Raw genomic sequence first — 15,297 nt, 5'->3', positions numbered from 1 at the left:
CCAGAGTAAATCCAGTAGTTAAATAAGGCCCACAAATACTTACATTTTGAAGCTTAAGTATTTGTCATAGGTAGCCATTAGCAAACATTTAAATTTCATACAATGAAGAGAAACCCAGGAGCCATTAACATTTTCAGTAATAAGTGCTTAATAAAAATTTTGTTGAATATACAATCCCAGGCCATTTCAAATCCTTTTTAGAAGGCATCAAGAAAAAAATGATTATATCTCTTATAGCTGAGTGATCAAACTAAAAAAATAACTATTCCTCTCAACAAATGTGTAAATATACCCCGACTTTATGATTTTTATTGTCTTTGTCAGGCCTTTAACTATGACATATATATTTCTGTAATTCAAACAAAAAATTCACTTCCTCTTCCCCTTTAGGGTTCTAAAGTGTAGAAGACTGATAAAAATGAATTTTAGGAAATGGATTCTCTTATCCAAATCGGTTACACCACAGCCCCCATATGGTTTGCCACGGTTCCACAACCACACTTTCACAAAGACAGACACATCTCTAATAACAGTTAAATTTATGAGCATCTTAAAATAACTTGAAAAATATGTAGTACAAAAGAAATTAAACCCACAAATTACAAAGATTTTACTAATGTGCACACTGCCAGTCCATCTAAATTTGGCATATCCAATCTACTTAACTGATTTATTTAATGTGGTAATTTAAAAAAATTCCATTGGGGGATGAATGATATATTTATGTCCTTGACAAAGGTGACAAGTGTGATATTGTGAATAAGAAAGTAAAATATAATTCCTGGCTATATTACTGTTCTGGCTCATCAAAGCTAACAAAATATGTGAGGGTCTTCCGTGTCCAAGGAGGTTAGCCAAATGTAATAGAAGGTGCGCTGGGTAGGCAGACATTTTCATCGTACAGATTTTCTGGTAGTTCCTCTTCATCCCCATCAGGAAAATATGTAGGGAATGGTAGATTTTTGCAGAAATCCTTATATGCAGGTAATTTAGAATCTTTAATCTAGGGGGGAGGAAGCAAAGATCTTAGTAATTATTGCTATCAATTAAGTTACTTAAAGATAGCCTGTTTTACTGACTATTCATAATCAAAGAATATCTGTTCCTATATTTTCTAATGTGAATAATGTAACTGTTGTATACAAAGTAAAAGGAACTCAATATATTCTTTTCATTTCAATAAATTTAATTAATCCAATGACAGAAATACAATCTTCCTCAAGTTAATCAGCTATCTCATAAGAAAATTACTGATTATTAATTTATATCTTACTCATAACTTATAAATCTCTAGAACTGCCAAGCAGGATAAATTATATTCTATAAATACTATTTAAATATCAGTTATATCCAAATTGATTTTTTAAACAGAAAGGTTGATATAAACTATACTCCTAAAAGGTATTACTCTCTACTTAATTACTGATGTCATCTATTCACATTATCTATTTTTATTATTTTATTTTATACCATAGATTTTTTCGAGCTGAGTGTAAAAAATATTTACCTAGTATTTTTATTGTCTTAATTCTAAGTACACATAATAAAAAATATTAATTTTTTATTAAAGAAATTAGCTTACATTTAATAGGTAGCATTTTCATTTAGAAGCTAAGAACAAAATGGTATTTGGTAAATGATAATAAACTCATGTCTTTAAAATATTGCTATTAACTCTTTATAGTCTAAAAACATTCTAAGTATATCTGTGAATTCATAAACCAAGGAAGAGTACAGATACTGATATAATCTAAAATGTTGGGTTTTATTTCTGGAAAACATCATTGGGTTCTTTAAAGCTTCCGACTTACTCTACAGCCTTCATTCAGGGAAGAATAAAAAAAAAATTACATATAATTATACACACAGGGTAAAATAAGCCATAATTATTTTGGCAATAAAAAAAATGAATAATTTGGCTGAAATAAGTACTGACCTGCTAGGAACAGCTAAGCACAGAATAACATATTCACTTTAATCTCTCATTAAAATTATTCCAAAAAATTATCTGTAAGTTGCCCAGAAGTAAATAAACTTGTTTTTTCCCAACTAATCCTGGGTTGAACTTTAATTTGGAATAAAAAAGGTAATATTCTTACCAATTTAAACTGTCTCAGAATTTAGAACTGAAAATAAACCTAAGTAAATAAACAATAAAACTTTCTGTGCTAATTTGATAAATGTAAACATTTACTAATAAATGACCTAAAGAGTGAGTTCTCAGTTACTTTTACATTTTTATAAATCTGTTGTACCTGAGGAACATTTCGGACAAAAGCACTGTGTAAAGATTTCAACTGGGAATGCTACTGTACTATAAGTCACGGACTTGAAACACACAAGAATGACAGCCGCTATGAGGACCAACAGTTGGCAGTCCAAGGTGCAAGACTCTATGGCATATATTTTTGCGCACTTACTCTTACCCCTGGCTTTATTACTTCCCTGCCTTTACCAAGAACCCCTCAACTACCCACCTCCTTCTTTTCATATTTATGTGTACTGGCAAACCAGTACAAATCCTTTGAGAAAAGGTGGTGGGGGCAGGGGGAGATTAGGACACACACAAAAACCAGGCACACTTGAAAATAAACTTAATTTATAAATTAGGACATAGGGATGAGCACACAAGAATAGTATTTAATAGCATAAACTACACGATGCTGTAAACAGTTCTTTAGGCTCTCGTAATACATTTAGTGAAATTCAAAGCTTAAATCAAGGAAACAGGTTGGTCATTCCTAGGACTATCTTTACTAATTTTAGAATTGAAAAAAAAAAAAAAGTTGCTGGCAGCCCTGCACTCTGAGGGAACAACAGCTCCCGTGGGGGGTGGACAGTCCTGAGGCCCCTGTCCAGCAGCAAGTGCCTCAGTCTCCCTGGGCAGGGGGCTCACTCAGCTGCTGTGCAACCACCTGGGAGAATGGGAGAGTGGGCCGAATGTTTTCAGAAGATGTACCAAACTTCTGACATTTAAAACACAAGCCCACACGTACCCCTTCAAACTCACACCTTAATGTCTGGGAAAGACATCTAAGGTTACAAAAAAGAAGCTGTTTAGGTACCATAATTCAAAGACTATTTTTTTAAGATGAGTTTTTTTTCATCAAAATATGTTCGTTGAAAATGTATTCACTAGTATGTTAACAGTTCAAAGTGGACTAGACATTTCTCTGCTGCTATAGTTTCTCAAAGTACATTTGGCCTCCTCTTCTGGAACTGCCTTTGGTGTACCTTCTGACTGTCTTCAATGATAGCAAGCCATCATCCGTCAGAGCTGATTTTTTGAAAGCAATCTTTAATTAAAGTGGATGAAAAGTCTGAGTAATAAATGTTATTGATCATACACTGTTTGTGACAACGAGATCAAGAGTCACTGCACATAATGGTTTTTCAAGACAGCTGGCCTGTTCATCCCCATGGCGTCGACGATGCCGAGGCGGCACACGAGAAGTCGCAGCAGCAGGTTCAGCTGGAAAGCCAGCCTAGAACCGTGTGTGCAGCAAATGGGAATATATAGATTTGACAACATTAAAACATTCACCTGATACCTAGTACAATTTTATTATGGAAAATAATCACTTTCCTTTTTTCTCTTTTATTAGGTTGTGATATGCATAACATGTAATAAATCTGAAATGTGGAGGTAGGGATACATTGAATTAGGAAGCCAAAATGTTATGAGAAATCCAACGACAACCTGCTGGCTTCAACTACCTGTCACTGTAATCACTTGGAGAATGGATCACTTGAAGACAAGAAACCTACTTAAGCCTAAACACCTGCAATCTTAAAAAAGACCTTGCAAATATTCATCAAATGCCTTTTTTTACTTTAAGAAAAATGAGAATAATTCAGTCAAAAAGTGAAGAATGCGAGAAAGAGAATTTTAATTACTGTAAGAGACCCAATATGAAAAATCTGAGGTTTAACTTTCAATCTATTTTGTTATTGTTAGAAAATTAATGAATATATTTCTAGGAATAACTGATAACACTTCTGCTACAAATTTATTTTCAAAATGGAAGATTCAAAATTCAAGTGATCTATCACTTTGTATTACCCTGGCTTAAATCCCAGGTGGAATCTTTAATTTGTATTTTATTTGATGGAAATAAGTCTCTAAGAGTGAGTTTTTCTTCAAATCTATCCTGCACAGTTTTTTCTTCTTCTTTTAATTTATATTTTGAACATAAAAATGAGAATGTGTATCTTTAGGGAAAATACAAGTACACTCAGAGCAATGCTAGCAATAATAATAACAGAATCTCTCTTTAAAATGTCTACCTTTAATAACTTTTCTTCTTGCCTCTCATTTATTTTCCACCTCCTCTATTTCTGGTTCCTGTGTCCAAGTACTCTTAAGAAACTACAACGTTTGTTTTTGGAACGACAGATATATTGATATTTTGGCAACAGTATTCTAATTTCCTTGTTATATTTCTAAAGACTCTGCTTATTGACCCTACCCTTTTTGCAGGGTCATCATTTTATAGACATATACTAGGTTATTTTGTGCAATTCTTTTGCTCAGGTGCTACTAAAAAGCAAAAAATAATTTAGCAGAGAACTCATGGAATAACATATATGAACAATAGAAAATAAAGACAGCTATACATACCTTTACTAAGCAATTTTTATGTCCAGGTACAGAGCCATTTACATAGATTATATTGTGCTTTGTGTTTATTCTCCACACCTAACGCAAGAAATGAAATAAAAGTTTAAAAGTTAAAAATTTGAGAAAATATAACACACACACACATCCTCCACAATCTCAATAACTGTAAAACCTATTAGAACAATCGTAATGTTTAAACATTAAATTGAACAAATAATAAAGCAGACATACACTAAATACCCACTCTGGTGTATTAAAGCATTAATGTAACTGTTCCTAAAAAGAGCCACTTCAGAAACTTACCTTCAGTCCAAATGCTGTCCTATCTATGTTTCCCAACTTCCCAGGCATTTTAGTTCCAGGCCAGACTCTGGCAATATCCTAAATGAGAGAACCAAAATTAGCACTTTCAAATACTCTCAAAGAGTTCTGATAAAAATGAAATGTAAACTAAGACAGGAGTTATGTTTTATTTTTCCCCCCATTCTGCAAGGCCTTAGTAAAGAACTAAATATGGATTTAGACACTCTACACCAGCAGGGGTAATCTAATCTAAATTAGATTAGAGAAACAAACTAAATAAAGACTAAGAACAGATTTAGGAGGAAAACTCAGCAATAAGACAGTAGCAACTGCACTAGTACTGGTTGAGAATTTAAAAAGAAAAATAAAGGATATATAAACATGTCACACCACCAAAGAAACAATGAACGGCTGCCGACCTGTTTCACTAATCTCCTGTATTAACTGTTGATTTAATGGACTCCATCCACACTACTGCTTCTGAAATGGTCCTACTCCCCCACCCTTGCTTTTGATGTCACCTTCCCTTCACCAGAATGATTAAAGGACAGAGTCAGTTAACAGAATATTGAGTTTGTTTATCCAGCCCTGGTTATCTCTGATTCACATAAATCAAACAGTTTCACACAGCCTCTCTGATTTTGGCTTTGATAGTGGACAATAATTTTACATCTAAAGAAGCAAATATGAATTACATCTAAAATGGGGAAGGTTCTCATGACACATAATTCTTGAAATATAAAAACTTTTGCTTCCCTCTGTCACAATAATAGGCAAAAGTCTAGGGGAAGTAGCTCATATTAAGAGAGAAACAACACAGCTTAAAAGACAATTCTGAAGATTATGGATGAAGTAGCACTCTTATTCATGCTATATTTATCCTGTGAATATACTGGTGATAAGTACCTTAACATTACCTTATTAAAATAAGACTGCCCTCCCCAATTAAATTACTTTACTTAAAAGTATACCCTAACTCTTAGGATTGTAAAGGCATTCACTAGCTAATCCTTACTGAAATCATTTACAAACACAGAACAGTGTATTTTATGACAAATAACTAACTTCAGTTATAAGAACAGGTTCTTCTACATGCCTAATTTTTAAAAGAACTTTATTGATATAATTCATGTCACATATTTCATCCTTTTAAAGGGCATGGTTTAATGTTTTTAGCATATTCAGAGTTGTGTATTACCACAATAAATTTTAGAACACTTTCGTCAATCCCAAACAGGAATTTCATACCCATTAGTGGTCACTCTCCCAGCCCTGTGCAACCACTAATCTACTTTCATCTCTACAGATTTGCTTAGGATGGACGTTTCATATAAATGGAACCTTAAAATATACAGTCTGCTGTGCTTGGCTTCTTTCACTTAGCATAATGTTTCAAGGCTTGGGCATATTGTAGTATGTATCAACACTGCATTCCATTTTACTGCTAAATAATATTGTGTGAATGCACCACTCTTTTAATTATCCACTCACCAACTGATGACCCTTTGGGCTGTTTCTATTTTTTGGCTATTATGAATAATGCTGCTATGACTACTCATGCACAAGTCTTTGTGTGCATGTTTTCACTTCTTTTGAGGTATTCACCAAAGAGTGGAATTGCTGGGTCATACCATAATTTTACACTTAACCTTTTTAGCAACTGCCAAACCATTTTCCAAAGCAGCTGCACCATTTTTACATTCCTACCGATGATGTATAAGGCTCCCAATTTACCTACATCCTTGCCAATATTTGTTATTTTTTTTCAATTATAGTCATCATAGTGAGTATGAAGTGGTATCTTACTGTGGTTTTGATTTACATTTCTGTAATGGCTAAAGATGTTAAGCATCTCTTCATGTGCTTATTGGCCATTTGTATATCTTCTTTGGGAAAATGTCTACCCAAGACCTTTGCCTACATTTAACTGGGTTTTTTAGTATTGAGTTGTAAGAGTTCTTTATATATTCTGGATACAAGTCTTAGCAGATATATGATTTGCAAACATTTTCTTCCATTCTGTGAGTTGTCTTTTCATTTTCTTTTTATAGTTTGAGTTATTTTAGAGAGAGAAAAAAGAAATATCAATGTGAGAGTATAACATCAATCGGCTGCCTCCTACATGCCCTAGCACTACCGAGGATCGAACCAGCAACCTCTTGGTGCACAGGATGACACCCAACCAACTGAGCCACACTGGCCAGGGCTCCTTCCATTTTCTTAATGGAACTGTTTACAGCACAAAGTTTAAACTTTTGATGAAGTCTAATTTATATCTTCTTTTGTTACTTGCACTTTTGGTGTCATATATAAGGCTTTGCCAAATCCAAGGTCTTGAAGATTTTACTCCTACGTTTTCTTGAAGTTTTTAAGCTCTTAAATTTATGTCTATGATCTACCTCATTTTATGACTTTTTATTTTATATAATTTATAACTATATAATTTCATATTTATAAGACATTGCAAAAATAAAACAAAAAGCTCTCATACTCATTACCCAAATTTACCAGTTGTTTACAGGTTGCCCATGTGCTTTCCCATTCATTCAGCCTATCTCTATGTCTGCACATTTCCTATATCATCTAAAATCTGGTGGCAGACATGATGTTCCTTTACCCATAAGTAGTTCAGTGTCTACTTCCCAATAACAAGAATATTCTCTTATATAACCACAATACGGTTATGAAACTCAAAACATTTAATCCATTATCTAATCTACAGTCCATTTTCTAATTTTGTCAACTGTCCCAACAATGTTTTTTAGAGCTATTTTTTCAAGTCCAGGATCTATTGCAGAATTATGCACTGCACTTGGTTGTCATGTCTCCTTAAATCTGGAGCAGCTCCTCAGCCTTTCCTTGTCTTTCATGACCTTGACGTTTTTGAAGGCTACAGACCAATTATTTTGTAGAATATCACTCGTTTTGGGTTTGTCTAATGTTTCCCTGTGATTAGATTCGGGTGATGCATTTTTGATAGAACCACCACAGAAGTGATAATGTGTTCTTTTTCTGGAATCCGATCAGGAGGTACATTATATTGGTTTGTTCAATTACTGGTGATGTACAACACTGATCAATTAGTTAAGGATGTGTTCACTAGGTTAATGCACTCTAAGGTTATTATTTTTCCCTTTGTAATTAATAGGCAATTTGCTATGGGACTAGTAAACAACTAGCTTTCACCACTTGTTTTAGCATCCACTGACAATTCCTGTCTGAATCAATTATTCCTATGATGGCTGGCAAAATGAAATTCTATCTTCAACATTCCTTCCACATTGATTAGCTGAGATTATACAGTAAAGAAAGAGCAGTTACTTTTCTTCCATTTATTTATTAACCTATCTATTCATTTTATATACAGTGATACCTCGGTTCTCGAACATAATTCGTTCCAGGAGGATGGTCGAGAACCGAATTGTTCGAGAACCGAAGCAATGAAACCCAATAGGAAAGCGTGACTCCACAAAGCGTGACTCTCTCTCTGCACTCACACTGATGACGCAAGCAAGGCGCGCTGGGCCGAATGAACGCCATTCGGCTCAACTCGGCTCATCTCGGAAGTTCGAGTTCCAAATATTTGTTCGGATTCCGAGACAAAAGTTTCTCAAATCTCCTGGTCGAATACCGATTTGGTCGAAAACCGAGGCGTTCGAGAACCGAGGTATCACTGTATTTGTACCAGCGTGAATCATTGATCCTAAGTTTATTTCATTTTTTTAAGTTTTCAGATCAACTGTCCCAATTTTTGCAAGTGGGAGGTAATTTTAGCTGGGCCTTTGGTCCTTTACATGTGTCATCATTTTGATTTCTTGAATAAACTGGTTTCTGTTCATCTTGTACTCTTCCTACTCTACACATAAAATCAGTAATTTCTCCAGTGAGCCCTAGTTCCTTTAGTGGGGAATGGTATTTAGACACCAAGATCTAGGGTTTAGTTGTGCTCATTGCTATGAAATCTTTGCTTTTAGGTCCTTTCAGCTGCTAAAACTAAGTATATATACACCCACATATATATCCATATCTATTTCTTTCTTTGGACAAACACACAATAAATATATAATGATACCTACAACTGGAATTCAACACTATAGGGTTCATTTTAATTTCCTTCCTCTTCATTACTTAATACCCTCCTCTAACAATGAGAAACTTGGCTTCCATTATCAATCTATTTACCTATCTACTCAATCCTATAATTCACAGAAAATCATTTCAGAATAGCCACCTAATACCACTGCAAATACACATAATTAGAATTCAACACTTATGCACAGTACATTTTAAATTTAGGCTTGGGATACATAGCCAAATACTGTGTACAGTTACTTGAGTTACTCCCACACCTATCTGGTGAGGTTATGTTATTTACTTGTTAGGTTCATCTTCTAATTATACTCCATTATGGATCCTCCTGCCCCGTTTTTATTTTATTTTGAATATATAAATTATTACCATGGTTCCAAATTTAAAAATGTAACAAAAAAGTACAACCAGGGAAGTGTCACTTGTGCACTTTAAGCCCCCTGTACTGTTCCCACCCACTCTTGTAGGTAACCAATCTCATTAGTTTCTGGGTTTTTTGGTCCTTTTTTGCAAAAATAAGCAAGTAACGTGCATTTCCTTATATCCTGAAAATCACTGGAAATGACCTTATCATTTTCAGCTGCATAGTATTCTATTGAGTAGATATAACATACGTAATCCATCCAAACACCCAGCAATGGACATTTATACTTGTAATTACAAATAATGTTGCAATGTCTAGTTTTGTGAAAATGAATTTTTGTGTTTGGGAAGAATATCTTTAGGGTAAATTCCCAGAAGGAGGAATTGCTGTGCGGTTCTGTTAGATACTGCCACATTTTACCCGCCATAAAGGATGCACTAGTTTGTATTCCCACCAGCAATGTAGGAGAGTGCCTGTTCCCCTACATTCTTACAGAGTGGCAAAGATCAAAGAGCTTCATAACACAATCTGCTACAAAAGAATTTAGTAACTCAAGAGTAGCTTTAATCTGTACTCCTCTTATGAGGTAGAAATATTTCCACTTAACAGTGATATACATATATATCAAGCTTTACAGATGAAACTGGCATTACCCTGATGCTCCAAAGAATACCAATGTGCCCCCAGCACTTGATGCTATATTTCTGGGGGGGGGGGGGGGGGGTAGAACCCAATTAATAACACAAAAGTCCTCCATTTCCTATGTGCTTGTTGTTTATTTCTCATTTCTTCTCTACCACTTTTCCCTTGTACCATTATATTGTCCTTCACAACCCTTCCCAACTATTTTTTAAGGCAAAAAAAATGAATAAATCTGTGAAGGAACCAGCTGGACCAGATGAAAGGGCATTCTAATCCATGATTTCTTGCAATTGACTTCAGAATATAGGATGGGAGTCAGAGATGGGAATGAGAAAGCAGGCAGAAAATTATTTAGGACACTGACTGTAGGTATAATTAAATGATTCGAGTCCGCTTCTGGAAAGTAAGGCCAGGGCCCATAGAAGTGTGACAAGCACTAGGACCTACTGTGAGTCAGATTAACATGATGTGACTTGATCCCCAGGACAGACTAAAGCACCAGTGCACAGCTGAACATTCAGCAGTAAGAAGAGCATCCCTAAGTCATACTTACACCAGTTGAAATAGCTCCAGGTCTCCTGTGAGTTTTCGTCTGACCATGAGTAGCAGGCTGGCCTTTAAATCCCCATCGTTTCATGACACCTTGGAAACCCTTACCAATACTGAACAAGATAAACATTAGAATTTACATAATGAGCAGAGCACAGTATACTCCCAACTATACACCTTCTTGATAGCACCTTAGAGTTTTAACAAAGCTCCTTATCTAAATAACTAGAAAAGGCTATACAAGCAAGACTGCAAATCAACATTTCTTTATCTCTGACCTGGTTTGCACCCCTTCCTGAAGTCTCATTCTATATAAAATGATTAATTCAAGATAGTGAGACAAGAGCAAGCTAAGCGAAGGGAGTTCAATTTGAACAGGGAGTTTTATCATCATAATCCTACGAAACAAGGTAGGAAGAGTGGTAAATTTTTAGAAGTTCCAAAGTACTCACAAGAGATAATGGCAGGCAACCATTAAGATCCCCGCACTTCCTGGTACCCGCGCCCTCAAGTAATCACTTCCTCTGGAATCTGGGTGGACCTAGCAACTTACTTCTAAGGAATAAACTGTGGAAGAAGTGATGAGATGCCATCTCTGACACTAGGTAACAGGAGAATGTGACTTCCATCTTGGCACGCTCTTGCCTGACTCTGAAGGAAGGAAACTGCCTAACTGGAAGCTATTTTACAGAGTCCAGAGGCAAGGATGTCTCCAGCCAACAGCTGTGGACCCAAGGCTTGGCACAGCAATGGCAGTGAGCTTGGAGGCAATTCTCCCCCAAGTGGAACCTTGACTGATGCCTCAGTTGCAGTCTGTGAGACACCCACAGCCAGAGGAACTCAGCTAAGTTTACTGGGACTCCTGATCACAGAAGTTGTGAGGTAATAAACAGTTGTCATTTTAAGCTGTTATGATTAGGGGAATGTTTTATGCACCAATAGGAAACTAATACAACAGAACAATAAATAAAACAATAATAATGTCCTAAATGCTGAATACTTTACTACTAGAAGATACCAGATGGATATTAGTTTCAAGGTTTAAATAGGAAGCTAATGAAAAAATAAAATCAGAGAGTAACAATTTCTTAAAGGGTAACATTTCATTTTTAAAACAAAACCATTCTACTTTCAAAGTACAGACTGACAATCCCCAGAAGAGGGGGTGGGGGGAGAGAGATAAACCACAGAACTTATATGCATGTATGCATGAACAATAGACATGGACAACAAAGCTGGGGACGGGGGGGGGGGGGGTATCAGTGGAGGAAAAAGGAGAAACAACTGTAACAAAAATAAATAAATAAATAAATAAATAAATAAATAAATAAAAGAATGAATAACACACACACAAAAAACAAAGTAGGCTAACTAGAGAAACACTGCCACGCAGGTAGAAAGCGAACAATACTAAGATTCAAAGCATTATTAAGTCTGTCTCTGATTGTCAACTATATCAGTACAAATGATACATTAAAAGGGCTAGAATAAATTGTAAGCTGTGCTGAACATATTTTTATAGACTCTTAAGATGAGCATTTTTTTTTAGCTCTCATTAGATGATATGTCAACATATTTTTATTTATTTATTTATTTTTGTTATCCTCACCCGAGGACATTTTTCCATTTTTTGTTCAGGTAGAGTGGGAGGGAGAGAGAGGAACAGAGAGAGAGAGAGAAACATCGACGTGACAGGAACACATCGAGTGGCTGCCACCCGTACAACCGACCAGGGCCGGGGACAAACTGCAACCGAGGCACGCGCCCTTAGCGGGAACCGAACCCGGGTCTCTCAGGACCGCAGGCCGACGCTCTAACCGCTGAGCCAAACCGGCCAGGGCAACATATTTTTAATGTAATGTTTCCTAACCCTAATAAAGCTAGCTACTATTAAATAGGCAGTGACTAGTTCAGGCCATTTACAAAAATGGAACAAAAACAAAAGATTATGAAAATCACCTTATTTCCACAAGGATTTTGCTATGCATTTAATAAAGAATTATCAGTGAACTGGAGTAAGCCCATATGTATAACAGTTTATTTTAGATAAATCAATGATCCAACAAAAAAAACAGAACGAACTATCTATAGAACCTAAGAGCTGAACATTAGCAAATCACAGGTCAAGTTATTTGTATGTGAATAATTTAAGTGTAGCTTACACCACTTTCTTCATATTAATCAAGTGGACACATCACTTATGATGTATATATAATTCTTTTTATTTTTTATTTTTTTGCTTCAACAACTCAAAATAGTGCTTATTCCTGATACAAGAGCTAAAATGGAAGTTTAACATATTAAATAAAAAATTTGCAAGATTAACATTTGAGAAGAAAATTTGATAAGCAAATATTTTACTGAAATTCTGCTTCAGAAACTTAACAAATATTTCCATTTAACAGTGGATTTTAGAACACAATGCAAAATAAAAAGCTTGGCAATTTAAAAACAAAAAAGAAATACCTAAAGAGTCATTTGAACCTATGCTATTGTTTGACAAATAACACAGTAAAGAAAAAAGGGGAAGGGACTGGCAACACTAAACCTAAAATGAACATGTTTTAAAAATACCACATTCTAACACTGGCCATTCTTGGTAGAAAGTTTGCTGGTGCTTCTGAGTTCTCAATCTGATTCATCTCTTACTTAAAAAGAGAGCATGACTGTACACCAATAACACACATGCCAGGTAACTTACAGAAGATAATTTAGCTCAATTTGAGGGTAAATGATTATAAGATGAAAATGGTATCCTGAAAGTGCTAATTATCTGTCAGCTAATTACAGATTGTTTTTTAATCTAGTTCAAGAGTACATCATGTTGTTATACTGTGTACAATGGCAAAGTCTTCAACAAATAACTTTTAAACAAAAGGACAAAACACAATGCCACGACAAATTACTGGCTTAATTCAGATGATGGAGAAGAGAGTGCACCTGTTGACCCATGGGTGGTACAGGTATCTATTCTTTTGTTTCTTTCAATTGTCACCCAACTTGAGAACAAAACAAAAGAAATGAACCAATCTATACTTAGCATACCCACGCACATTTCCAATATTAGGTTTTCACAGGTCACATAAAACAAACCCTTCATTTTACTAGAAATGATACACAACACAAAGCACACACGCTTCACCCCCAGTCCTTTTCTTTTCTTTCTTTCTTTTTTTTTTTATCCTCACTCGAGGACATTTTCCCATTTTTTGTTCAGGTAGAATGGGAGGGAGAGAGAGGAACAGAGAGAGAGAGAGAAACATCGACATGAAAGGGACACATCGAGTGGCTGCTACCCGCACGACCCAACCAGGGCCGGGGACAAACCACAACTGAGGTACGTGCCCTTAGCGGAAATCGAACCCGGGACTCTCTGGACTGCAGGCCGAAGCTCTAACCACTGAGCCAAACCGGCCAGGGCCCCAGCCCTTTTCTAAAGCAGTCTTTAGTTAATGACAGTAGAAAAACATCACATCAAGGAACATTCAAATCAGAAAGAACACAATGTTAAAAGTTCCAAATTTAGAGAAACATCTGAAAATTAGAAAAACCAAAAAAATGTATTTTATTTAGAGCATTTATACTTTGTTAAACCAAGAATTCATTAAAAAAAAAAAAAAAAAAAACCAAAAACCCTCAGAAATACTATTTAAATTTAGGAGATTTCATGGCCCTGTTTCTTGGCTTATTTCCTTAGTATATTTTAAATTTGTGAAGGGTAGGAATTGTGTATTATTTAATCCTAGTGCCCAACCTACAGAAGCCAGAGCAATTCTGTTACTGGCAAAAGCTTTGTCTTAGGAAAAAATATGATTAGTTTCCTTTATTTTGCCCTGTCGTTTCCAAATGTTGTAAAATGCGCATGCCTTCCATAAAAGTTTAAGGAGATGGTGTTAAGAAAAGAAGAAGAGGGACTTAAGGGTATGACTGTAAGAATCCTGCAGAAGAGAATGCATAATTTAATGTTTCTAACTGCAGTCTACAAATCTCTGTAGATTACTACCATGTGACTTTCATCCCCTTGCCACATTGTGACAAACGCCCAAATGTCTACCAGCAGACCCAAAGGTTTTAATACAAACCCATCAGTATTTCCCCACTTTGTGGGAAACTGCCTTTGATTTCATGGTTCAGGATACACTCATATAAGGAGACAAAACAAAATGACCAAGACGTGAGGAGTGCTCAAGTCCATCCATTGAGTCCTCTGAGAACTCCCTCCAGAATTCTCAAGGCTGAGTCTCCCTGACACTGGCTTCTTCCACCTTCTCTCTCCTCCGTATTCCTTTCTTCTCTTTCTTAGGAAACAAAATGCTTCTCTCTCTCTCATCCACCATCAGAAATCTATTTTTCTCTCCAACTGTTTTCTGGAAATCACTCTGAGGTTAACCCCCTTAGTTCCCAAATCCAAAAGCCTTTTTATTAAAATAACTTTTTTATTATGGAAGTTTAAAACATAGTCAAAAGCAGAAAGACTAGAACAATGAATCCATATGTATCCATCACCCAGGGTCAAAGAATTTTTGACTCAAGGAATATTCTGTTTTATCTACTTCCCTCCCCTACAATTCCAATGGATTATTTTAACACAAATTCCAGATATCATATCATTCCTTAATATCAAATATCCAGTCTGTGTTCAAATTTCTATGGCTTCTTTTAAAATAGAACTGTCCTCTATCACTCCTTACTACCCTCTCCCACCACCCCAATCATCATTTCCTCCCCA

At 35.6% G+C, this 15,297-nt stretch overlaps 1 protein-coding gene across 1 annotated transcript in view; it reads right to left on the bottom strand.

Moving 5' to 3' along the window:
* Nucleotides 1-501: 501 nt before the first annotated feature.
* The window catches only part of MRPL3 (mitochondrial ribosomal protein L3), a 40,656-nt gene continuing 25,860 nt past the window's right edge, over nt 502-15,297 (bottom strand). The window contains exons 7-10 of the mRNA XM_036267515.1: nt 10,573-10,681; nt 4,925-5,002; nt 4,622-4,699; nt 502-1,003 (exon numbers count right to left, since the gene is read on the bottom strand). Coding sequence (XP_036123408.1) covers nt 851-1,003; nt 4,622-4,699; nt 4,925-5,002; nt 10,573-10,681 — 418 coding nt within the window. The 3' untranslated portion in view covers nt 502-850. The remainder of the gene's footprint in view (nt 1,004-4,621; nt 4,700-4,924; nt 5,003-10,572; nt 10,682-15,297) is intronic.

Source organism: Molossus molossus, unplaced genomic scaffold (assembly GCF_014108415.1).
Source record: "Molossus molossus isolate mMolMol1 unplaced genomic scaffold, mMolMol1.p scaffold_m16_p_18, whole genome shotgun sequence".
NCBI classification, from domain to species: Eukaryota; Metazoa; Chordata; class Mammalia; order Chiroptera; family Molossidae; genus Molossus; species Molossus molossus.
This window is presented reverse-complemented; position numbering and strand designations above follow the sequence as displayed.